Consider the following 27,704-nt stretch of genomic DNA (forward strand, 5'->3'; position numbering starts at 1 on the left):
AGTGTATGTTCTGTGGAGAGAACCCCTCCATACACAAGTGCCAACAATTGAAGGAGAAGTCCCCAGATGAAAAGAAAAGGTTTGTACTGGATAAACAACTGTGTTTTGGATGTCTAAGTAAAAGCCATGTTACTAAGGAGTGTAAGAAAAAGGCCACATGCAGCGTTTATAAAGGACGCCAATCTACACCACTACATGAACAACTTCCAAAGAAGGATAAATCCTCAATACCTAAAGATACAGAGGAAGGAAAGAAAGTATCAGTATTCTATTTCAGAGTGACTGAAGGAGAAAGCAACGGCACATCAATCGTTTTACCAGTTTTCAAACCCTAAAAGGAGGAACAAGAAGTTATACGCCTATGCGCTACTGGATTCCCAGAGTGACGTCACCTTCATTGATCATGGAATCTGCAAATAATTACGAGTTGCTACAGAACCAGTGAAGCTCAAACTCACCGCATTGATGGGGACAGACACATTAGTGAACAGTCAAAGGATCAAAGGACTGAGAGTTAGAGGATTTAATTCAAATTGCACATCAGACCTACCTCCAGCTTATACAAAACAATATACCTCAGATCGAGATTGCATACCTACCTGTGAAACAGCCACTGAATGGTTGCACCTATCTGCCATATCTCATGAAATGTCCCCGCTAAAGGAGTTTGGTGTTGGACTGTTGATAGGCTATGATTGTCCTGAAGCCTTGGTACCACGAAAGGTAATCACAGGAGAAAAGGGTGAACCCTGAACTGATGGGGTGTTGTTGGAGGAAAACAGCAGATCACAAACTCAAGACAGGTAACAGGATTGTGTTATCGAATATCTGTCTAAGGGAGCATTCACGCGACCGTATAAATGGATCAGCGTCCGTTCCACAAATTTGCAGAAAGGGTGCGGACCCATTCATTTCAAAGGGGCCGTATGCTGTCGGAATCTATTGTTCCACTCCGTGGCCCTGCAAAAAAGGTAGAGCATATCCTATTCTCTATATAGCGCCGGCCATGTGCGGTCCACAAAATGCAGAACGCACACGGCTGGTATCCGTGTTTTGCGGATCCGCAATTTGCAGACCGAAAAACACTTACGGTCGCGTGAATGCACCCTAAGAGTTACCAACTGTAAGTCCAATAAACGTAATCAAGATCCTTGAATCCGACTTTGCAGACATAAGGTCTAAAGAAAATAATTTATCCCAAGAAGACAAAGTTCATACACACTCTAGAAGAAAGTATTTATCAGAATCAACAAGGTCATCTTGAAATGCCCTTACCTTTTAGAGAATGACCTCGTCTGCCAAATAACATAAATCTTGCCCTAGCAAGATTGAAATATTTGAAGAAAAGGATGGGAAGAGATCCCAAACTCAAGAATGATTATTTGAAATCCATGGAAGGCATCCTCGAAGAAGGACATGCAGAGAAAGTTAATAATCAACCTAAAGAAGGAGAAGTGTGGTACATCCCACATCAAGGTGTGCCATTTAAAGAAACCAGATAAAATTTGAGTGGTGTTTGATTGCTCAGCAAAGTACGATGGTGTTGCATTGAACGATTATCTAGTAAAAGGACCAGATCTTACTCTGCTTGGAGTACTCTGTAGATTCAGAAAGTATCCCGTAGCGGTCATGTGTGATGCTAAAAAGATGTTCCACCAGTTTCTTGTGAAGAATGAAGATAGAGACTTCCTGAGGTTCCTATGGTGGGAGAACGGAGATACAGATACAGAGCCAGCAGAATACCGAATGAAAGTATACTTGTTTGGAGCAGCAGCATCTCCAGGTTGTGCAAATTATGGTATGAAGTAGCTAGCTAATCAGAATGAAAAGGATTGCCCATCAGCAGCAAATTTTCTGAAGAAAAACTTTTATGTAGATGATGGTCTTATAAGTCTAGAGTCCACAGAATCTGCAATCAAACTAGTGAAAGAAAGCCAAGAGTTATGCACAAGAGGAAACCTGCGCGTTCATAAATTTATCTCAAACAACAGAGAGGTACTGGAATCCATCAGTGACTCTGAACATGCATCAACAATGAAGAATGTAGATCGCAATTATGCTCATCTTCCAGTTCAGAACGTACTTGGATTGGGATGGAATATAGAGAATGACAAGTTCTTCTTTGAAGTATCTATTGAAGAGAAAGTTGCAACTAGACGCACCATTCTGTCCGCAGTGCCTTCTATATATGATCCATTAGGATTCTTGGCCCCAGTAATCCTCAGAGCAAAATAAATACTACAAGAATTATGCAGACAGAAGTTGGGATGGGACAAGCCCATACCTGAAAATTTGAGGGCAAGGTGGGAGAGTTGGATAAAAGACTTGCAAAACTTGAGAAGTTCTGTTACCCAAATGTTTTGTACCTCATGATTTCGGAAAGTACAAAAAAATAGAACTTCATCACTTTTCAGATACCAGTAGTTATGGTTATGGTCAGTGCTCCTAGTGATAGGAGAAGAAAAGATACACTGTGCCCTGGTTATGGGGAAGGCCAGAGTTGCATCTACCAGTATTCAGACAATACCAAGACTTGAACTGAGAGCAGCCGTAATTTCAGCATCAGTAAGCAAGTTTCTGAAAGAAGAATTGGAATTGAAAATAGATGAAGAATGTTTTTGGACAGACTCACAAGTTGTCCTAGGATACATAAACAATGAAGCTCGAAGATTCCATATCTTTGCCGCAAACAGAGTTGAGAAAATTCTGGAAATAACAAATTCAGGACATTGGCATCACATTGACACAAAGCATAACCCAGCAGATCATGCTTCAAGAAGCCTAATTGTAACAAAATTGAAAAATACAAACTGGTTCACCGGTCCAGAGTTTCTTTGGAAAAAGGAAATCTCACCCAGTAAAGGTTACACAGAATTGTCTATGGGTGATCCAGAAGTAAAAGTTGTACAAACATTGAACACTGCTGCCAAGATGACATATTTGAAAGACTAGCCAGATGTTCAAAATGGAATACAGTCATAAATGTAGTAGCTCGAATTCAATGTTTGGCTAAGGGAATCAGAAAAAAGGAATCATTGAATGTAGAAGAAAAAATTAAAGCTGAAGAAACAGTCATAAAACTCATTCAACATAGATTCTACAGTGAAGAGTTGAAGAGACTTAGTCAAGAACCTAAAAGGCTTCCAAACAACGATCCATTGTACAAGCTTAAATGGATTCTGTCACCAGGTTTGGGGCGATAGAGATACGGACATGCACGGCTAGATCGCCGCTAGCATGTCCGCAATATATGTGTCCTATAGGGCTGTGTGGTTTTAATTTCTTTAAAAAAGGATTTTATAGATATGTAAATGAGTGTTAAATGTGTCCAAGGGGCTGTACTAACCTTACTCGTGCCCAGCCACGCCCACCTGTGAAGGAGCCCAGCACCGCCTATGTCTCCTCCTTTCATCAACTATAGATAGCCGTGATCTCGCAATGTGCGAGCTCATGCATGTGCAGTGCCGCTATAGTGTTCCTTCCCTGTGCTGGCATCAGCCTCAGGGAAAGAACTGCAAATAGTTACTGCTAACTGCATACTGCAAATTGTGACCAAATTCAGCAAGTAGAACTATTGGTTAAACCTCAGATATACCTCTTAGAGAGATCATAAAGTGCTTATATAACTTTAAGTGAGAGTACAGATAATGAAGTGAGAAATATATCCACCATTTTATGTTGAATGACAAGATTGAACAGTTGAACCACCATCTTATGCATACCACCATTTTATGAGTCTTTATGCAACACATGTTTTGTACATGGACTATCTGCTGCAGAGGCGGCAGTGTTATATGAAGAAAATTTGAAGTTAATAAAGAAGTTATTTCAAGCATTTAGCGTGCTCTTTAAACCTATTGTTTCCATAGAACGGAATTACAGAGTAATAGACATAGACAGTCTAGTTAGACTAAAAGTCAGAGATATTAGAATTCTTCTAATGCTACAGCGCAAAAGGCACTTCATAGTTCTGCGCCTGCCACAATAGGGGTAGCAGGGGAAGCGGTTGCTTTGGGGCCCGACCTCAGAAGGAGGACTTAAAGATGTTATTGTCAGAGCCCACTCAACAGTATTATACATTGACATATACAATGACAGTATATACAGAGAGATGACATACAGTATATATTGTACTTCTAGAAAAGAGAAGGAGAGGCTACCGGGCCTGGTCTAAGAGAGCGATCTTGACTAGTCACAGGAGTGGGGATTGCACAGGAGTAGGGGAGTGCCCATTAAAAAATCTGCTGTGGGATTTCTAGTTACGCCACTGTGTGTGACAAACTCTTCAGAGACGGGACATGGCTGAAAGAAATTGTTATGATGGTCTTAGCTGAATGGAAGAGTGAAGGGAATGTCTACATTAGAGTCATCACTAGATGTAATAGGTATGCAGTACTGTATTCTCCTGTATGTTTGGAAGCGTGGAATGTAATTTAAATAGTAATCATCATCCATCATGGGTCCAAATGTGGTGTCTCTGATAGCAATGTGAGATTAGCCTTATTTTGTAAACATTTATCACTGAAGATTGAGAAACACTGTAGTGGCATTAGAAAAGAAATCCACATATATCGCTAGCATAGGCGGTAGCATAGCTCAGGAAGTTCTCGTGTAGGTTGGGGGACACCTGGAAAATAGTGACCATAAAGTAATAACCCTTGAAAAAAGCAAAATTTAGCCAACTAAGAGAGACCATAGGCCTAACTAACTGGGACAAAGTCCTCCAAAATAAAAATACAGCCACAAAATGGGATATCTTTAAAAGCATTCTAAAATTTCATTGTGAGAGGTACATACCGTATGGGAATAAAAGGTTAAGGAACAAAAGGAAGCCAATATGGATAAATAGAACTGTAAAGAAAGCAATAAATGACAAAAAGAAAGCATATAAATCACTAAAACAGGAGAGTAGCGAGGAAGCACTAAAAACTATAAGGAAAAAAATAGAACACTTAAAATACTAATAAAAGCGGCCAAACTAGAGACAGAGAGATTAATTTGCAAAGAGAGTAAAACTAACCCTAAAATGTTCTTCAGTTATATAAATGTTAAAAAGTATAAATCTGAAGGTGTCGGCCCTTTAAAGAGTAATGAGGGGGGAGTCGCAGAGAGTGACGAGGAGAAAGCAAAGCTGTTAAATATTTTTTTCTCCAATGTATTCACTGAGGAAAATGCTGAATGTAAAAATAAATTCTCCATTAAAAGTGTCCTCTCTGACCCAGGAAGAAGTACAAAGGCGACTTAAATATATTATATATTAAAATAGACAAATCGCCAGGACCGGATGGCATACACCCCTGTATCCTAAGGAAATTAAGTAATGTCATAGCCAGACCCTTATTTCTGATATTTGCAGACTCTATACTGACAGGGAATATTCCACAGGATTGGCACATAGCAAATGTGGTGCCAATATTCAAAAATCGCTCCAAAAACAGAGCATGGAAACTATAGGCCGGTAAGTTTAACATCTGTCATGGGTAAACTGTTTGAAGGTTTTCTAAGAGATGCTATCTTGGAGCATCTCAACGGAAATAAGCAAACAATGCCATATAAGCATGGCTTCGTGAGGGATCGGTCATGTCAAACTAATTCAATCCGTTTCTATGAGGAGGTAAGTTCTTGACTTGACAGTGGTGTATCAATGGATGTCGTATATCTGGACTTCTCCAAAGCATTTGACACTGTACCACATAAAGGTTAGCATATAAAATGAGAATGCTCGAACTGGGAGAAAATGTCTGTATCTGGGTAAGTAATAGAAAACAGAGGGTGGTTATTAACGGTACACACTCAGATTGGGTAACTGTCACTAGTGGGGTACCTCAGGGGTCAGTATTGGGCCCTATTCTCTTCAATATATTTATTAATGATCTTGTAGAAGGTTTGCATAGTAAAATATCAATTTTCGCAGATGACACTAAACTGTGTAAATTAACTAACACTGAAGAGGGCAGTATACTACTACAGAGGGATCTGGATAGATTGGAGGCTTGGGCAGATAAGTGGCAGATGAAGTTTAATACTGACAAATGTAAAGTTATGCACATGGGAAGGAATAATGCAAGTCACCCGTACATACTAAATGGCAAAAACACTCGGTAAGACTGACATGGGAAAGGATCTAGGAATTTGAATAAACAGCAAACTAAGCTGCAAAAACCAGTGTCAGGCAGATACTGCCAAGGCCAATAAGATAATGGGTTGTATCAAAAGGGGCATAGATGCCCATGATAAGAACATAGTCCTACCACTTTACAAATCTCTAGTCAGTACAGTACAGTTCTGGGCTCCTGTGAACAGGGCAGACATAGCAGAGCTGGAGAGGGTCCAGAGGAGGGCAACTAAAGGAATAACTGGAATGGGCCAACTACAGTACCCTGAAAGATTATCAAAATTAGGGTTATTCACTTTAGAAAAAAGATGACTGAGGGGAGATCTAATTACTACTGTATGTATAAATATATCGAGCTCTATCCCATCATCTATTTATCCCCAGGACTGTGACTGTGACTAGGGGACATCTTTTGCATCTGGAGGAAAGAAGGTTTGTACATAAAGATAGAAGAGGATTCTTTATGGTAAGAGCAGTGGGACTATGGAGGAGGTGGTGATGGCGAGTACAATAAAGGAATTCAACAGGGGCCTGGATGTATTTCTGGAGTGTAATATTACAGGCTATAGCTACTAGAGAGGGGTTGTTGATCCAGGGAGTTATTCTGATTGCCTGATTGGAGTCAGGAAGGAATTTTTTATTCCCCTGAAGTGGGGAAAATTGGCTTCTACCTCACAGTTGTTTTTTGTTTGCCTTTCTCAGGATCAACCTGCAGGATGACAGGCCGAACTGCATGGACAAATGTCTTTTTTTTGGCCTTATGTACTATGTTCCTATGTTACTTAGTGGGAAATTTGTCAAAGCAGCCAAATGAAATTTTTCAAAATTTCGCTCATCCCTAAAAACATGTGATGTGATTTTAGGTGACCAAATCACCTGAAGGGTTAGGTCATGTGATATTTTTATAGAGCTGTTTTTTACGGATGCGGCAATACCTAATAGGTCTACTTTTTTTTTCACTTAAACACAATAATAGCAGTTTTGAAGAAAAAAAAACATTTTAGTGTCTCCATTGTCTGAGTCATAGTTTTTTTTTTACCGATTGTCTTAGGTAAGGTCTTATTTTTGCTGGATGAGGTGACTGATTGGTACTATTTTGGGGGGTATACGCCTTTTTGATCGCTTGCTGTTGCAATTTTTGTGATTTAAGGTGACAATAGCTTTTTTTGGCACTGTTTTTTTTTTTATTTTTTTTATGGTGTTTACCTGAGGGGTTAGGTCATGTGATATTTTTTTTTGCCGGTCGTTATGGACGCGGCAATACCAAATACAGTGGATATAAAAAGTCTACACACCCCTGTTAAAATGTCAGTTTTCTGTGATGTAAACAAAAGGAGACAAAGATAAATAATTTCAGAACTTTTTCCACCTTTTATGTGACCTATAAACTATACCACTCAATTGAAAAGCAAACTGAAATCTTTTAGGTGGAGGAAAGAAAAAAAAACTAAAATAATGTGGTTGCATATAACTGGGGATGTAGCTGTGGTCAGAATTAAGCAATCACATTCAATTCTAGTGCCTCTGATAGTGCCCCAAATAAAGTTCAGCTGCTCTAGTTGGTCTTTTCTAAAAATTTCCTTAGTCGCATCCCACAGCAAAAGCCATGGTCCACAGAGAGCTTCCAAGGCATCAGAGGGATCTCATTGTTAAAAGGTATCAGTCAGGAGAAGGGTACAAAAGAATTTCCAAGGCATTAGATATACCATCGAACACAGTGAAGAGAGTCATCATCAAGTGGAGAAAATATGGAACAGTGACATTCCCAAGAACTGGACGTCCCTCCAAAATTGATGAAAAGACAAGAAGAAAACTGGTCTGGGAGGCTACCAAGAGGCCTACAACAACATTAAAGGAGCTGCAGGGTTATCTGGCAAGTACTGGCTGTGTGGTACATGTGACAACAATCTCACGTATTCTTCATATGTCTGCGCTATGGGGTAGAGTGGCAAGATGAAAGCCTTTTCTTTTGAAGAAAAACATCCAAGCCAGGCTACATTTTGCAAAAACACATCTGAAGTCTCCCAAAAGCATGTGGGAAAAGGTGTTATGTTCTGATGAAACCAAGGCTAAACTTTTTGGCCATAATTCCAAAAGATATGTTTGGCCCAAAAACAACACTGCACATCACCAAAAGAACATCATACCCACAGTGAAGCATGGTGGTGGCAGCATCATGCTTTGGGGCTGTTTTTCTTCAGCTGGAACTGGGGCCTTAGTTAAGCTAGAGGGAATTATAAACAGTTCCAAATACCAGTCAATATTGGCACAAAACCTTCAGGCTTCTGCTAGAAAGCTGAACATGAAGAGGAACTTCATCTTTCAGCATGACAACGACCCAAAGCATGCATCCAAATCAAAAAAGGAATGGCTTCACCAGAAGAAGATTAAAGTTTTGGAATGGCCCAGCCAGAGCCCAGACCTGAATCCGATTGAAAATCTGTGGGGTGATCTGAAGATGGCTGTGCACAGGAGATCCCCTCGCAATCTGACAGATTTGGAGTGTTTTTGCCAAGTGAAAATGTGCCATACCCAAAAAGACAGAGTGCTGTAATAAAATCAAAAGGTGCTTCAACAAAGTATTAGTTTAAGGTTGTGCACACTTATGCAACTGTATTATTTTATTTTTATATTTGTTCTTCCCTCTAACTAAAATATTTCAGTTTGTTTTTCAATTGAGTTGTACAGTTAATAGGTGGAAAAAGTTCTGAAATGATCTATCTTTGTCTCATTTTTTTACATCACGGAAACTTTTAACAGGGGTGTGTAGACTTTTTATATCCACTGTACCTGCTTCCACCAAATATTGATTGAAGCCTGCGATACACCTGCTTCCACAAATTACTGATTAAGGGGTTTGATATACCTGCTTCCACAAAATACTGATTGAGGGGTGCGATATACCTGCTTCCACAAAATACTGATTAAGGGGTTTGATATACCTGCTTCCACAAAATACTGTTTGAGGGGTGCAATATATATGCTTCCACCAAATATTGATTAAGGGGTTTGATATACCTGCTTCCACCAAATACTGATTAAGGGGATTGATATACCTGCTTCCACCAAATATTTATTGAGGCCCACGATACACCTGCTTCCACCAAATACTGATTAAGGGGTTTGATATACCTGCTTCCACCAAATACTGATTAAGGGGTTGATATACCTGCTTCCACCAAATAATAATTGAGGCCTGCGATATACCTGCTTCCGCAAAATACTGATTAAGGGGCTTGATATACCCGTTTCCACCAAATATTGATTGACACCTGCGATATACCTGCTTCCACCAAATTCTGATTAAGGCGTTTGATATACCTGCTTCCACCAAATATTGATTGAGGTCGGTGAAAAACCTGCTTCCACAAAATACTGATTAAGGGGATTGATATACCTGCTTCCACAAAATATTGATTGAGGCCTGCGATACACCTGCTTCCACAAAGTACTGATAAGGGGTTTGATATACCCGATTCTAGCAAATACTGATTGAGGCCTGCGATGCACCTCCTTCCTCAAAATACTGATTAATGGGTTTGATATACCTGCTTCCACCAAATACTGATTGAGGTGTGCGATGCACCTCCTTCCTCAAAATACTGATTAAGGGGATTGATATACTTGCTTCCACCAAATATTGATTGAGGCCTGCAATACACCTGCTTCCACAAAGTACTGATTAAGGGGTTTGATATACCTGCTTCCACCAAATACTGATTGAGGCCTGCGAGATACCTGCTTCCACAAAATGCTGATTAAGTTGTTTGATATACCCATTTCCACTAAATATTGAGCATAAAAAGTTGATGACACCGGATAACCCTCTTGCCCAATGGCTGACCGCTGGCTTGTCAGGACTGCTAGCTCGCAAACTACTACAATATAAACTGGTGGATGGCCTTTACTCGGAGGCCTTTACAAAATTTGTGGCCACTGGCACGCCGCAATGGAAGGTCACCGGAATTAAATATTTCTCCCAGAAGGGCATCCCAGAGCTATATGGCCACGTTCAATGGCAAGTGAATATATCTCTGGCACACAGTGTCGGTGCCAAGATACATATGACCACAGACACGTGGTCTAGCAAACACGGGCAGGGAAGGCAAATAACTTTTACTTATATAGGAGGAGGAGGTAGCGTAATCTAAGACTTAACATTTAATAGATATACAGTTTAAAAAAGACGGACATAACACAAAATATCAAAGAAGTGTGCGCACCACAAATGTGTCACAAACACCAATGTACATAATCACAATAGGAGGCCACATTAATATGGTAAAACCCATGTGAAAAAGGTAACACTATACTCCAAATCAGGTTTACGTTCCACAGAAAAATAAATATATAAACGGGAACAGTCTTACCAGTGGGTGACGGTCATCTGGGTATGATGGCGAAGTCCCTGAAGACAGTGTTACCTATGGAACAGGGTCCCAGATAAGGCGAACTGTCCCTAAAGAACCCTACCAGGCCTATAAAGCCCTATGACCTGGTCAGGGGCCGCACGTCAGGGAACTGAATAGGAGTGTAGAATTCCCTGGACAACCCTAACTACGGGTACACAGTGACAAATTCACTGCGGTGCATAAGACCCCTACGCGTTTCGTCTAAAGGTTAAAGCCCCAGACTCATCAGGGGCTAGCATGGGAAGGGGTATGTCCTTATTGACTGATGTCATGAACAAACAGTCCCCATGCTACTGGATACAGTCTATCAGCAAGGAACTAGGATACATGGGGGGACTTGGTCAGGGCTACTGAACAGCGTGTCGCTGGTGAGGTACAGGCCCTATTCCCTCATAGTGGGGGTCCCTCTGTCCTGGTAACTGCAGGTAAGGGGTAGCGTATGGCACTTCCCTGTACGCGTGTGGCGGCAACTGGCTTGTATCACCGTCCACGATTTAAATGTGCGTCCTGACGTGCGCGGGCCCCGCCCCCCGGGGGCGTGGAATATACTGACATAATGATCGCGTCATCAGCCTAGACAGAGAGGGCGTGTGTGGGGGCGCGGCTAACGCTGACGTGCCAATGATGCCTTGTTAGGTGTGGCTAAGCGGCGCGTCACTAAAAAAGGGGCGGTTACTCCAACAGGAGTGTGCGCATCCCTCGGGCATTGGAGGAGGCTTAAAGAGGCAGGTAACACTTATAGGCGGCGACAAGCCATTGAAATACAGAGGCTGGAGATATAATCGGCGGAGCACAAGTGTGTATATATATATATATATATATATATATATAGATAGAAGCTGAGGATGTCACCAAATTGGACAGCAATAAAACAGCACATAAAGTACAGTAAAGCCTAGAGGATACTTTTAGTTCACCGGCTGCTAGGCATGGGAACCGGTAACCACGGATAATCCAGGGTAGAGGTAGTGACCCAATACTGTGCTAAAAAAACGGCCCAAACCTAGAGGATGTAGCAGTTAAATGAAGCATCCGAAACTCAATTGTTCATTGAGTCCATTGGGACTGGGAGTATTCAGTTTATATGTCCACCATGTTTCTCTCTGGAGGATACGTCTATCCCAGTCCCCTCCCCTAGGGGGTCTGGTGATTACCTCAATGCCCTTGAATTTTAGGACACTTCTCAGACCTTGGTGGCACTCGTTCACATGCCTTGTCACTGATGTGTCCCTTTTATTCCGGACATCATTTAAGTGTTCCCCAATACGGCGGCGAAACTCTTTTTGTTTTACCGACGTATTGGGTACCACAATCACAGGTGATTAGGTATACCAATCCTGATGTGCGGCAGTTGATGAAGCCATTTATGTGATGGTTGTACCCGTTATCACGATTGGCGAATGACTTGCCAGTTTGTACAAAATTGCAGAAACTGCAACTGCCGCACCTAAAGCAGCCCTTCACAGGACCACCCAGCCAGGTTTTGTGGCTGGATGCTCTGGCGAAGTGGCTATGCACCAAACGGTCTCTCAAATTCCTGCCCCTCCGATACGTGATGGAGGGGTAGGGTTTGAGGACATCGCCCAAGTCTGGGTCCATAAGGAGGGTATCCCAATGTTTGGCGATGATACTGCGGACTTGGCCCGCTGCTGTATCAAATGTGCCAATCACTCGCATAGTGTCAGTAGTCTCGCCCTCTGGGTGGCTGGTGGCATGGAGCAAGTCTGTACGTTCTTTGGCTAAAGCTTTCTGGAAGGCCATGCGCAGAACCTTGTCTGGATAGCCCCGTTTGCGGAACCTTCTGCGTAGGTCACCTGCCTGATTGATGAATTCTGCGTCATTAGAGCAATTGCGTCTAAGACGCAGATATTGCCCTGTGGGAATACCCCTTTTCAGGGGACCTGGATGGTTACTCTCCCACTTTAACAAGGAATTAGTAGATGTTGGTTTGCGATAAATACAGGTCTCAATTTGCCCAGATGAACCTTTATGAATCAAGATGTCTAAGAATGGCAGGCGATCCTTCTCAATGACTGATGTGAATCGGAAATTAATCTGGTTGTTGTTAAGACCAGCTACGAATTCCTTAAATGGCCCGTTCCAGATGACAAAAATGTCATCAATGAAGCGTAACCACATTACTACATCGGTGAGGCCAGTCATCGGGGGGGGGGGGGGGGGGGGGTCACCAAATACCATGGTTTCTTCCCACCAGCCCAGGAGCAGATTAGCGTACGACGGCGCACAAGAACTGCCCATCGCAGTGCCCCATAGCTGGTGGAAGTACGTGCCATTAAACAGAAAGCAGTTACGTGTCAGTACGAACTGAAGAAGTTCAATGATGAGGTCATTATGGCTCAAAAACTGTTGGCCCCTTGCCCTCAGAAAGTGGTTGATAGCCGAGATGCCTGCCTCGTGGGGTATTGAGGAATACAGGGCCTCTACATCAATTGATGCGAGGAACCAGTTGTCCTTAATCGAGATACCCTCAAGTTTGGTCAAAAGGTCACCCGTGTCCCTGAGATATGAGGGGAGACTTTCAACAAATGGTCTTAACAATTGGTCAATATAAATGCCGCAATTCTGTGACAGACTGCCTGGCTTCCTGTTGTGCCTGGAAGCCAAGAGCCACACCGGTCCTCCACTGCTTTCAGCTCTGCGGTCACAGGCCGATCAGTGGCTAACCCCGCTCAATTTCACAGTTGGTAAAGTGGTGTGTGATAACAGTGCCAATCTGCTGAGCGCACTGAAACAGGGCAAAATGACACACGGGCCATGCATGGCTCATGTCCTGAACTTAGTCGTGCAGCGATGCATTGCCAAATACCCCGGTTCCAGGACGTCTTGCGGCAGGCCAGGAAAATCTTTGGACATTTTAGAAGATCTTACACGGCCATGGCTCGCCTTGCTGACGTTCAGCGGCGACTAGTGATGAGCAGCAGGGGCAATATTCGAATTCTGTATAATATTCGTCATATATTTGAGACTTTTAAGTGATTTTCTTGATTGCTAAATAGTCAATGCAGCATGCGCGTAATGCGCATGCGCGATACAGGCATGTGCCTAGATTTGCTAGTTGTCATACTGCCAGAAGTTTCCTTAGACTGGAGAAGATGGTTGGCAGCAATTTTCGCGAATGAGAGGAAGAACTCTTGATCACTGTAAGTAATTTTACATTACAGCACTGTTTGAAAAATAGCTTTATATGCAGATAGAGTGTTCCAATATTTTGGTGATTGCGCAAATCAGCATTGATTATGCGCACTCGCAATACATGCAACTTCAAATTTTATTAGCTCTAAGTAAATATTACTGATTGGTGCACTAAGTATTGTTGTGACATCACACCACTATGTTTGTAGCATATATGTATAGACAGCATAGAAATATCTCTCACATGCACATTGCACATCCATTTTCCTGCCACACAGTATATTACACACACACACACACACACACACGCTAGGGTGGTGGGACAGTCTGGTTTTCAGGCTCCTGGGGTCCTCTGTCCGGCGCAAGCCCAGGACGGAGGGATGGAAGTTCTTTTTTTTTGTGGTTACATGGGTATTGGCAGTTGGCAAGGGTCAGAATGGCTTTATGTATCCCCATAACTGGGAGCAGGGCCTGGCAGCATGTCCGAACCACACACTGCGCTGTATGACATGATGTCACAACGTCATCTGCGCTGCTGCATGCGTGGCACATCTGACGTGTACCTTTAGTTCAGGCGGGAGCGGCTGCGGAGTGCAGGTGCCACTCTGGTCAATGCTCACTGGCACTGCCTGCCATCTATGATTCCACGCTGGTCCAGGCCATCCAGTGCTTGAAGAGCCAGCAGAACCAGCACTCAGCCCACTAGGCACAAGGTTAGCACAGATCCCACTGCCCCAAGTACTTACAGGACTATATATGTGAGTATAAATTACATATGGACTAAGCTGTAATAACTTGGGCATCATATGTATATCATTATAAATGTACTGCTGGTATAAATTATAATTATTTAATTAGATCATGCTGTTATAACCTGAGTATCTCCTGTGTATAATTATATATGTACAGCTGGTATATGTTACACATCTTCTTATATATAGTAATATAGACCATGCTGGTATAACCTGGGCATCTAGTATGTAGTATTTAAAGGGGTTGTCCAGGTTCAGAGCTGAACCTGGACATACCTCCATTTTCACCCAGACAGCCGCCCTGTGCTAAATCACACAGGGCAAAGGCATTTTCAGGAGTTCCGGTGACGAACCAGGCTCTCCATGGGACTGCCAGGAAGCCCGGTGATGTCACTGGCGCTGATGGGCGGGCTTTAGCGCTGCCCTAGCCAGTAAAATGCAGCGCTAAAGCACACCTATCAGAGTCGGTGACGTCCCTGAACACACTGCTGGGTGGAAGCCTCTGCCCGGCAGTGTGTTATTGTAAACAAAAGAGCCCGTGCCCTGCGAGATCTAGCGCAAGGCAAGGGAGCGCATGAGAGCTAACATCAGGGGGGCTGTCTGGGTGAAAATATGGGTATGTCTGGGTTCAGTTCTGAACCCGGACAACCCTTTTAACTATTGTGTGCCACTGTCCCCGGTACGCTGTCCTCCTTTTTGGAGCTCTGCAAGTGGCCACCCTAACACACACACAAATACACAAAGTCTATAGATTTGAGTTTGGATCGTGTTGGTCAGGAGAAGCTTTCTTTGTCTGACCGCCAGTATTTGATGGTTCATTTAGAGTTACCCAGGGTGCACCACGGAGAGGCGAACCAACTGTACACTCCATACTGTACCTTCACTTCACTAGACAGGTACATCTCTGCTTTTCTGGCCAATATCCGATTGCTCAGACCCTACACACATACAACTGCAATACAATCAGATCTTAACGGTAACAAAAATCTAATATTTCCCCTTCAAAGACTTAAAAACTTTTAGCTGTGTTATTGAGGACGTTATTTTAATTACTTTTAGTTAAAAAATATTTGGGATTATATGCTTGCATCTTTATCCTGCAGCGCATGTTAGAGCAGGGCTATGACCGAACCCGGGTCCAAGAAGAGAAAAAGCAAATTGTGAGGGAAATATAGAAGCAACTAAAGAGGGAGTTTAAGGGGAAGCACACGATACTGGCCGCAATAAAACACTGATCAGATCTGAAGAGGAGGCACTCTGAATGGATCACTGAGATCTATGACCGCAAATGCCCAGGTACAATGCTTACATTACTTTTATATCTCTTGCCAACACTCTGTAGTGTATATCTACAGTTATGCAAATAAGTATTTCATCCCTTTACAAATCAGCCTGTTACATCATACATCTCGACCTCTCTGTGAGTGTGTAATATATATATATATATATATATATATATATATATATATATATATATATATATATATATATCTTTAAGTGTAAGTGTTGGAAAGGGTATTTTTCAGCAAACAGGTGTCTCACAGAAGGCCGAAACAATAGTGAAAGCATTTAAAAGCACACATTTGTAAAATTAAAAAATTACTAGCAGTCTCCAATTTTTCACTTTCACAAGGGGTAACAGGACAAAATGCACCCCCAGTATATGTTCCCATTTTCTCCCCATTCAGGAAACACTATATATACACACACACACACACACACACACACACACAGTACAGACCAAAAGTTTGGACACCTTCTCATTCAAAGAGTTTTCTTTATTTTCATGACTATGAAAATTGTAGATTCACACTGAAGGCATCAAAACTATGAATTAACACATGTGGAATTATATACATAACAAAAAAAGTGTGAAACAACAAAAAATATGTCCTATTCTAGGTTCTTCAAAGTAGCCACCTTTTGCTTTGATTACTGCTTTGCACACTCTTGGCATTCTCTTGATGAGCTTCAAGAGGTAGTCACCTGAAATGGTTTTCACTTCACAGGTGTGCCCTGTCAGGTTTAATAAGTGGGATTTCTTGCCTTATAAATGGGGTTGGGACCATTAGTTGCGTTGTGGAGAAGTCAGGTGGATACACATGTGATAGTCCTACTGAATAGACTGTTAGAATTTGTATTATGGCAAGAAAAAAGAAGCTAAGTAAAGAAACACGAGTGGCCATCATTACTTTAAGAAATGAAGATCAGTCAGTCCGAAAAATTGGGAAAACTTTGAAAGTGTCCCCAAGTGCAGTCACAAAAACCATCAAGTGCTACAAAGAAACTGGCTCACATGCACACCGCCCCAGGAAAGGAAGACCAAGAGTCACCTCTGCTGCGGAGGATAAGTTCATCCGAGTCACCAGCCTCAGAAATCGCAGGTTAACAGCAGCTCAGATTAGAGACCAGGTCAATGCCACACACAGTTCTAGCAGCAGACACATCTCTAGAACAACTGTTAAGAGGAGACTGTGTGAATCAGGCCTTCATGGTAGAATATCTGCTAGGAAACCACTGCTAAGGACAGGCAGCAAGCCGAAGAGACTTGTTTGGGCTAAAGAACACAAGGAATGGACATTAGACCAGTGGAAATCTGTGCTTTGGTCTGAGGAGTCCAAATTTGAGATCTTTGGTTCCATCCATCGTGTCTTTGTGCGATGCAGAAAAGGTGAACGGATGGACTCTACATGCCTGGTTCCCACCGTGAAGCATGGAGGAGGTGTGATGGTGTGGGGGTGTTTTGCTGGTGACACTGTTGAGGATTTATTCAAAAGGCATACGGAACCAGCATGGCTACCACAGCATCTTGCAGCGGCATGCTATTCCATCCGGTTTGCGTTTAGTTATACCATCATTTATTTTTCAACAGGACAATGACCCCAAACACACCTCCAGGCTGTGCAAGGGCTATTTGACCATGAAGGAGAGTGATGGGGTGCTGCGCCAGATGACCTGGCCTCCACAGTCACCGGACTTGAACCCAATCGAGATGGTTTGGGGTGAGCTGGACCGCAGAGTGAAGGCAAAAGGGCCAACAAGTGCTAAGCATCTCTGGGAACTCCTTCAAGACTGTTGGAAGACAATTTCAGGTGACTACCTCTTGAAGCTCATCAAGAGAATGAGGAGATAGAGGAGCAGCACCATCAGAGAATCCTGGAGCTTTTGGGCCTTCTAGACAAACTTAAGAAATTGCCATAGAGGCATATTTGTTTCCCAAATTGTAAATAAATATTTTGTTCAGTTCTAATGTGTGCTATTGTTTTTTTAAATTGTTATGTTTTTGTGCAATATTAACAGATATGGTTGCAGTAAGGCCCCTTTAGTCCAGGGCAAACTCATCAGGATCAGAACAGACAGCAGCAGCAGGTGCATGGTAATGGTGGAGTATAAGGCCTACACATAACTCATCAGGACTGACAGCAGCAGCAGGTGCAGGCCTTATATGTGACCGTTACCATGTACCTTCTGCTGCTGTCAGTCCTGATCCTGATGAGTTATGTGTAGGCCTTATACTCCACCGTCACCATGTACCTGCTGCTACTGCCTGTCCTGATCCTGATGAGGAAGCAGGAATTAAAAGCAGCAGTTTCTTTGTTTTCAGCAGGAATGTGTTCCCAGGAATGGGCCCCCACCAGACCGGTGCAACACCAAAAATAAACGTAGACACCTCTGACAGTAGCAGGTTCTTTGTCTAAATGCAATATTTTCCATTGCCAATTTTTTTTTTCAAAGGTATTTTAAGTTTGTGAACCCCACAATAAATTACAAAAATAGCTCCACACATCGCCCGGATCGGTCTGTTCTCAGTTTCCATATCGGGCACATCGAGTCTGGAGCAGAACACTGCAGTAACGCAGCCTGCCTCTACTCAAGTGGCCTACAGTAAAAAATGTATTCGGTGACCGCTTTATGTACCTCCAGCTACATAATCACAAGTTATTTTCTGTTAGGTGAATACCTAATGTTTGGGGCCTGTACTGGCCTACGGTAAAATTTTTATCCAGTGAACGCCTAATGTACCTCCAGCCACATAATCACAAGTTCTTTTCTGTTAGGTGAATGCCTAATGTTAGGGGCCTTTCCTCCAGTGGCCTAAAGTAAATTTTGTATCCAGTGACCACCTAATGTACCTCCAGCCACATAATCACAAGTTATTTTCTGTCAGGTGAATTCCAAATTTTTGGGGCCTGTACTCCCGTGGCCTAAAATAAAATTCATCTAGGCTCCAGCAGGGCACATTTGTAAGAGTTTCCCTTTACGACACATAAAAATGGCCCCTGATTAAAATACATATTTTTTGTGGGAATTTTTGCCATTAATCCCCCTCTGGTATGTTACTGTCCATGTTGTGAGACTATTTGTGCACTTTTAGTAAATATTTGGTGGCTTCAAATATGACCTAAAGGTTTTTCAGGTTCGCCTGCCATTAAAGTGAATGGGGCCCGCCACGAACGCGCAGTTTCACGAACATTTGATCACAAACCCGCATTCGCAAAACGTCCTGGTCTATGTTCATCCATCACTAATTGAGAGGACACCAGTGCCCATGCACATAATGGAGGAGTCCTTCCAATGCATTTTACTACTAGTTCATCAGAGCATAGCATCAGAATATAAGCGAGTAAGAATATAAAAATTACATAACCAAACTTAGCATCACTTATAGCGTTGAGCGAATCGAAATCCACTTTAGACAAAGTAGACTTCTATCTGAATTTCAGGGAATATTCATTTTTCCGCGAAGCTGGCGGCGGCAAGCTCTTCACAATCAAATGGATAAGGTAAGTATGATTTTATTTCTGTTTTATTATACACTTTAATATTAAACTCAGATGCCGCTATCAACTATGAACACAGCATCTGTAGGGTACAATGACAGGGGGCGGCACAATTGCTGTTCCCTGTCATTTTTTGGGAAACTTTGGTGAAGCAGCCAAATCGAATTTTACAAAACTTTGTACCTCACTAGTCACTTACACTATACATCACTTACTCCACTTTGGAAAGTGTTTTGGAGCCATTTAAACCATATTGCACAACATATATAGTTTCACATGTACCTTCCTGTGGACCATGGTTTGCTGAGAGCTTTAGGAAACACAAGGGAAGGTGCTGAACATCTTCGCTGGGCCAGAGACTTGTGCTAAAAGAAAAAAATAAATAAAATGAATCTGTGTGGCATGTTGTTAAATCTAATATATTGAATATATAGTCCTGATCAAAAGTTTAAGACCACTTGAAAAATTGCAAAAAATCATATTTAGCATGGCTGGATCTTAACAAGGTTCCAAGTAGAGCTTCAACATGCAACAAGAAGAAATGGGAGTGAGATAAAACATTTTTTGAGCATTCAATTTAATGAAGACAACGAATAAACTGAAATAGGCTTTTTTTCAGCTGATCAAAAGTTTAGAACTACACCTCCCAAAAAAAACTAAACCCCCCAAAACAGAAATCCAACTTCCAAACATGAACTCAGTAATGAGTAGCTCCGTCGTTATTGTTGATCACTTCAAAAACTCGTTTCAGCATGCTTGATGCAAGGGTTTCAATGAGGTGAGTGGGAACATTTCTCCAAGTGGTGAAGACGGCCGCACGAAGGCCATCTACTGTCTGGAACTGTTGTCCATTTTTGTAAACTTCCCTTGCCATCCATCCCCAAAGGTTCTCAATTGGATTTAGATCAGGGGAACACGCAGGATGGGCCAAAAGAGTGATGTTATTCTCCTGGAAGAAGTCCCTTGTCCTGCGGGCTTTGTGTACTGTAGCATTGTCCTGTTGAAAAACCAAGTCGTTACCACACAGACAAGGGCCCTCAGTCATGAGGAATGCTTTCTGCAACATCTGGACATAGCCAGCGTCCGTTTGATGCCCCTGCACTTCCTGAAGCTCAATTCTTCCACTGAAGAAAAAAGCACCCCAGACCATTATGGTGCCCCTCCACTGTGGCGTGTAGAAAACATCTCAGGTGGGATCTGCTTGTCATGCCAGTAACGTTGGAAACCATCAGGACCATCAAGGTAAAAAAAATTCTCATAAAACTTTCTTCCACCTTTGAATGTCCCATGCATGGTGCTCTCTTGCAAAGTCCAAACAAGCAGTTCTGTGGCGTTCAAGGAGATGAGGTCTTTGAAGCCCTTCAGTCTCAGATGCTGTCTGATGGTTATGGGGCTGCAGTCAGCACCAGTAAGGGCCTTCATTTGGGTCGAGGATCGTCCAGTGTCTTGACGGACAGCCAATTGGATCCTCCTGCTCAGTGCTGGTAAATTTATTTTGGGTCTTCCACTTGACTTTTTTGTTCCATATCCCTCAGGATCATTTAAGAAATTCCAAAATGACTGTCTTACTGCGTCCCACCTCAGCAGCGATGGCGCGCTGTGAGAAACCCTGATTATGCAGTTCAACAACCCGACCACGTTAAAAAAGGGAGAGTTTTTTTTCCCTTTGCCATCACAAACTGTGACTAGCTGACAGAAAATGACAATGAATCCACATTTTGCACAGATTTGGCCTTTTAAAGGCATGTGGTCCTAATCTTTTGATCAACTGAAAAACTGCCCGTTTCAGTTTATTCGTTGTTTTCATTAAATTAAATGCTCAAAAAATGTTTTGTCTCACTCCCATTTCTTCTTGTTGCATGTCGAAGCTCTACTTGGAACCTTTTTAAGATCCAACAATGTAAAATAAAAATTTTTGACATTTTTCAAGTGGTGTTAAACTTTTGATCAGGACGGTATTAAATCTACAGATGAGGGGAGAAGACGTGGTTTTATCTATCACGTGAAATGAGATGTCAGGCAAATTGTACAGTATATTTCTCAAAATAATTGACATGTCATGTATAGACAGTCTAGATTAGGGTACTTTCACACTAGCGTTGCTGGATTCCGGCAGGCAGTTCCGTCACCGGAACTGCCTGCCGGATCCGGCAATCTGTATGCAAACGGATACCATTTGTAGACGGATCCTGTTGTAGAAATATAAATAGTTGTAATCTGCTCTCCAATGTCTTTGTGTAAGGAAAAGTAAAAATCCTTCAACCACAGTCAGAGGCAGACACAGGTGTTACCATCTTGCTTGAATTCTTGCTGAGCACTGACAGGACATACACGGGAAGATATCCACTCCAATGGTTTACCCTGACACTGAGAGACATGGTGACAATACACAATATATTAAATACACATCCTAATAAAATTTCCACAGCAATCCGGATGCGGATCCGTCTCACAAATGTATTGCAATACCGGATCCGTCTCTCCGGTTATCATCCGGAAAAACGGATCCGGTATTTATCTGTTTCACATTTTTAAAGGTCTGCGCATGTGTAGACCGCAAAACCGGATCCATTTTTCAAAAACAATTATGGACGGATTCGGCATTAATGCATTTCAAATGTTCCGGAATTTTGGATGGAGAAAATAACGCAGCATACTGCAGTATTTTCTCCATCCAAAACCGTACAGTGACTGAGCTGAAGACATCCTGATGCATACTGAATGGATTGCTCTCCATTCAGAATGCATTAGGATAAAACTGATGATTTTTTTTCCGGTATTGAGCCCCTAGGACAGAACTCAATACCGGAAAATAAAAATGCTGGTGTGAAAGTACCCTTAGAGATGAGCGAATTTCCGCTTATGAAATTCATTCACACTTCGTTTGGTGATAAAAGGTGAATTGCGTTATGGATTCCGTTACCACGGACCATAACGCAATTCCATGACGTTATCTATTCCGTCATGATAGGAGTCTATGGCCTGCAAAATAGATCTGTCCCGTTTCCGTTATGCAGGAGAGAACTCCCCTGCATAATGGAAACGCGACAGATTCGTTATGCATTCCATCATAGAATTGCGTTAATATCCGTGGTAACGGAATCCATAACGCAATTCACCTTTTACCACCAAGCGAAGTGTGAACGAATTTCAAAATATGCTCATCTCTAGTCTAAATTTTAAAAAGTTTTATGTAAGTACTGTAAATAAAAAGGACAAACACTACAATCTATAATAGATGCATTGTTACCATTCTTGGTGCAGATATTGCTGCATATGGGTGTAAAAGAGTCATTGTATATGGATGAGATACAGTTTCTTGAAAAAGTAGTCATACCCCTTGAACTTTCAATACATTTATAAAAATTAAAGTGCCTCTGTCACCAGGATATGCCTTGTGTACTCTGCTTTTAAGTTGATGTGAGACACCAGCAATATCATGTGCAAATGTGGGTCTGATACCATTGTGGAACATCAGCAAGGGTAACCCTTAGAATATCGGAGGTTTTTTCGTTTTCATTTTTCTTCCCCATCTTCCTTGAGCCATAACTTTTTTATATTACCGTTCACATAGCTGTATGAGGGCAGACTAACCAATCGGATCGGGGCAGTGAAAAAATGCCGGTTTCAGGCTCTGATCTGTGCTCTGCAGATCAGAGCTTGAAATCAGTTAGTGTCCTGAAGCCCCCGATCTGTGCCCCCTTCCTTGGTGCCTCCAATCCCCCACCACCACAGTGAGCCCTGCCTCTTCCATCAGTCCCCGCCCCCATCCATGTATCGCGCCCCATATGTGGTCCGCCCCTCCCCGCCCAATACATTCATCCTGCCCCGATCTGTAATTTCTGAATGCTGGCCATAACCCCCCTTTTCCAGCACTGCTCCCTGCCCCGATGCGGTCCCCCTGCTGTGTGTGATGGCGGCGGCTCCATTCCTGAGCCGCCGCCATTAGCAGCGAGTGTCAGCTCTATGCTGACACTCTGCTGCAACCCCATAGATGCCGCGGAAGCGGCATCCATGGGGTTAATAGAGGGAGGGGGCTCCCTCTCTCAACCATCGGAGCTGCGGACGCTTTGCAAAGGCGTCCGGTTGCCATGGCAAAGGCGTCCGGTGCTGCCACGTCCTGTATGTATCTGGTAGTATTATACTTTGGAATGCAAGAGCATTGCAAGGTATAGTACAACCATCAGCCCCACTGGATCTTCAAGATCCAAGAGGGAACTGATAAAAAAAAAAGTGAAAATAATAAAAGTAAAAATAAATAACTAAAAATGTCAATTTAAAAAAAAAATTGCCTTTTCCTATAAAAAAAATTAAAAACAAAAACCACACATATTAGGTATCACCGCGTCTGTAAAGACCATCTCTATAAATATATCACATGATTAACCCCGTCCAATAAACACCATAAAAAATAAAAACTGTGTAAAAAAAGCCATTTTTGTCACCTTACATCACAAAAAGTGCAACACGAAGCAATCAAAAAGGCATATACACCCCAAAATAGTAGCAATCAAACAGTTACTTCATCCCGCAAAAAATGAGCCCATAATTAAGACAATCGCCCAAAAAATAAAAAAGCTATGGCTCTCAGACTATGGAGACACTAAAACATATTTTTTGGGGTTTCAGAAATGCTATTATTGTGTAAAACTTAAATAAATAAAAAAAAGTATACATATTGGGTATTGCCACGTTCGTAACAATCTGCTCTATAAAACTATCACATGACCTAACCCTTCAGATGAACGCTGTAAAAAAAAAAAAAAAGTTCCAAAACAGACAATTTTTTTGTCACCTTGCCCCATAAAGTGTAATAATGAATGATCAAAAAAATCATATGTACCCAAATAAGGTACTAATAAAAACCTCAACTCTTTCTGCAAAAAACAAGCCCCTGCACAAGACGATCCGTAGAAAAATTAAAAAAATATGACATTCAGAAAATAGACACACAAAAACATAATTTCTTTTTCAAAAATGCCTTATTATGTAAAACTGAAACAAACAAACAAAAAAAGTTGACATATTTGATATCACTGCGTCCGTAACAACCTGCTCTATAAAAATAGCACATGATTTACCATGTCGGATGAATCTTGTAAAAAATTAAAGATGCCAAAACAGCAATTTTTTTGTTACCTTGCCTCACAAAAAATTTAATATAGAGCAATAAAAAAATCATATGTACCCCAAAATAGTACCAATAAAACTGTCACCTTATCCCCTAGTTTCCAAAATAGGGTCTTTTTTGGGGAGTTTCTACTGTAGGGGTGCATCAGGGGGGCTTTAAATGGGATATGGTGTCTAAAAACCAGTCTAGCAAAATCTGCCTACAAAAACCATGTGGAGTTCTTTTCCTTCTGTGCCCTACCGTGCGCCCTTACATCAGTTTACGACCACATGTGGGGTGTTTCTGTAAACCGCAGAATCAGGGTAATAAATATTGAGTTTTGTTTGGCTGTTAACCCTCAATGTGTTAAAGAAAAAAATGGAATAAAATGGAAAAATCTACCAAAAAAGTGAAATTTAGAAATTTCATCTCCATTGTCCTTTAATTCTTGTGGAACACCTAAAGGGTTAACAAAGTTAGTAAAATCAGTTTTGAGTAACTTGAGCGGTGTAGTTTCTACAATGGGGTCATTTATGGGGGGTATCCACTATGTAAGCCCCACAAAGTGACTTCAGACCTGATCTGGTCCTTAAAAAGTGGGTTTTGGAAATTTTAGGAATTGCTTCTAAACTTCTAAGCCTTGTAACGTCCTAAAAAAATAAAATAACATTTCCAAAATGATGCCAACATAAAGTGTACATATGGGGTAATGTTAAGTAATAAATATTTTATGAGGTGTCACTTTCTGTTTTAGAAGCAGAGAAATAGATATTTTGAAAATTGCAAATTTTTTATTTTTTTTTGTACATTTGGGATTTTTTCATAAATAAGGGTGATATATATTGACTCAAATTTATGACTGTCATGAAGTACAATGTTGTCACGAGAAAACAATCTCAGAATGGCTTGGATAAGTAAAAGCCTTCCAAAGCTATTACCACATAAAATGATGCATGTCAGATTTGTAAATTTTGACCTGGACACTGGGGCATCAATGACCTTTGGTCATGAAAGGGTGACACATGATGTACCGGTACATCATGTGTATTTCCGATCACCGCCGCCCGGTAGGCGGTGATCGGAACAAGGTGCCTGCTCAAATCGTTGAGCAGGCAACTTGGCTAAATGCGCGGGGGGGGGGGTCTTGTGACCCCCCCCCCGTGTCAGCGATTTCATGTTGCGGGCGGCGGCGGTGCCATCGGTTCCCCGTGGGGCTGTAGGGGGGACCCAATGGCATGGAAGGCAGCGCAATGCCTAAAAAAGGTATTGCGCTGCCTTCCGGTGACGAGCCTGTGAGATCCAGCCCCCTGGATCTCACAGGCTGGAAGCTGTATGAGTAATACACACAGTATTACTCATACAGCCAATGCATTCCAATACAAAAGTATTGGCATTCATTGTAAAGGATTAGACCCCCAAAAGTTGAAGTCCCAAAGTGGGACAAAAAATTGAGTGAAAAAAAAGTTTTAAAAATAAAGTTTTCCCCCTAAAAAATTAAAAGTTTCAAGTAAAAATAAACAAAAATGTAATGTTCCCAAAATAAAAGTAAAAAAAAATTGCTAAAAAATAGGGGGGGGGGGGAGCAGAAATATTAGGTATCTCCGCATCCGTATCGACCGGATCTATAAACATATCACATGACCTAACCCCTCAGATGAACACAAAAATAAAAACTGTGCTAAATAAGCGATTATTTTTGTCACCTTACATCACAAAAAGTAAAACAGAAAGTGATCAAAAAGGTGTCATCCCACTATAAATTAGCTCCTACCTGAGACAATCGGCCAAAAAAATAAATAATAATATGGCTCAGAATATGGAGACAGTAAAACATTATTTTTTTTGTTTAAAAAAAGCTGTTAATGGGGGGCGGAGCCTAACCACTGAACAAGACGGAGACTTGAGCAGGAGCTTTCTCCCTTCAAACCTACATTACTTAGCTTTTGCACATCACAAGCAGATCCGAAATGGGCAAAATCGGCAGAGACAGATCAGGGATGACACTCCGAGATCAAAGAAAAGTCAAGGAGACATGGCCAGATTCTTCAGTAAGAAGTCGGCACTGTCCCCAGCCCGCGCAGCTAAGATGGCGGCCCGGCGCATTGAAAAAGAAATAGAGCGGGAGTCGGAAAGAGAAGATGTAGGGGGCACTGAATATATGGATACTCCCGAGGAAGAATCGCTGCAGAAGGAGAGCGATATGCTCACCAAATCTTTCTTTAAGGAGACACTATCCCAAGCCTTAGCTCCCTTACTTCAAGAGGTACGTGACCTCAGGCATGACATGCGCGCCCTGGGGAACCGGGTCGAACAATTAGAAACTCGGCAGGACCAAGCAGTATTGCACAATGCTGACATGATAACCGCGATGGAAGAATTGAGGATCAGGAGAATAGAAGCAGACGCAAGAATATAAAACTGAAGGGAATGGACGAATCAGTCGCCCCATAAGAACTGGAAGCAGCTGCCAGATCTTTATTTGCTAAACTGCTAGGGGAGAGCAGGGCTGCATAAATCATCATAGAGAGAATACATAGCTCACTGCTCCCAATACCCAAAGAGGGAGAAGCTCCCAGAGATGTGATATGTGGCCTTCTTAGCTACAGAGACACAGCATCCATTTTGCAAGCATCTCGCAAGAATGCAGACCTCAAACATGGCGCCTCATCAATCTCACTATTCCAGGACTTAGCTTCCTCCACCCTGGCGAAAAGCAGGATCTTAAAACCCCTAACAGACCATCTGAGGAATCACAAGCTACTATATAAATGGTTATACCCGTTTGGGATTACATTTGCCAAGAATAGTCGCCGCTGTGTTGTCCGTTCACCACAAGACCTACCCTTGGCCTGGAAGATCTTAGATATTCCTCCCATCAAGATGGATACTTGGCTAGCAGTGGACATCTCGGTTCCAAAACTACCACAGCTTCTTATACAAGATGCCTGGTCACTGCAGCCCAAGCAAAAATCCTCCAATAGTAGAAAGATGCTGGGTGTGAGGGATCATACCTGAACTCATCCAGTGTTAAGCAGTTATGTTTCCCAGGATACATCATCTTGGCTCTATTGAGGAACTGTCGCAGCACCATCTGGAGAAGACGCAATACCCTCCCAACAGTGTCACACCACAGGCAAACGTTATTATATGGTTAAAGTTCTATAAGAATCTGTTGTCTGTTCAGAGTTAAGTGGGCTCCACTGTAGGGAAGTTACATGCGACAGATTCAGTTTAGTCTTTCAATAGATGTGCATTCTTTCAGCTGCCTTAATCGCTAACATTAATCGTTTACGTTTACACATGCCTTAGTTAGGTAGCATTATTGATAAATGTAATGTGGGTTGGGAAGATTCGGGTTAGGATGCATCTCGGTCCCCACAT

At 42.1% G+C, this 27,704-nt stretch overlaps 1 protein-coding gene across 1 annotated transcript in view; it reads right to left on the reverse strand.

Annotated features, from left to right (window-relative positions):
• The window catches only part of LOC122935412 (T-cell activation Rho GTPase-activating protein-like), a 194,580-nt gene that overhangs the window by 107,342 nt on the left and 59,534 nt on the right, over window positions 1–27,704 (reverse strand). The window contains exon 2 of the mRNA XM_044291183.1: window positions 19,496–19,578. Within this exon, the coding sequence (XP_044147118.1) occupies window positions 19,496–19,578 (83 nt within the window). The remainder of the gene's footprint in view (window positions 1–19,495; window positions 19,579–27,704) is intronic.

The sequence above is a fragment of the Bufo gargarizans genome, chromosome 4, assembly GCF_014858855.1.
Source record: "Bufo gargarizans isolate SCDJY-AF-19 chromosome 4, ASM1485885v1, whole genome shotgun sequence".
Taxonomy (NCBI): Eukaryota; Metazoa; Chordata; class Amphibia; order Anura; family Bufonidae; genus Bufo; species Bufo gargarizans.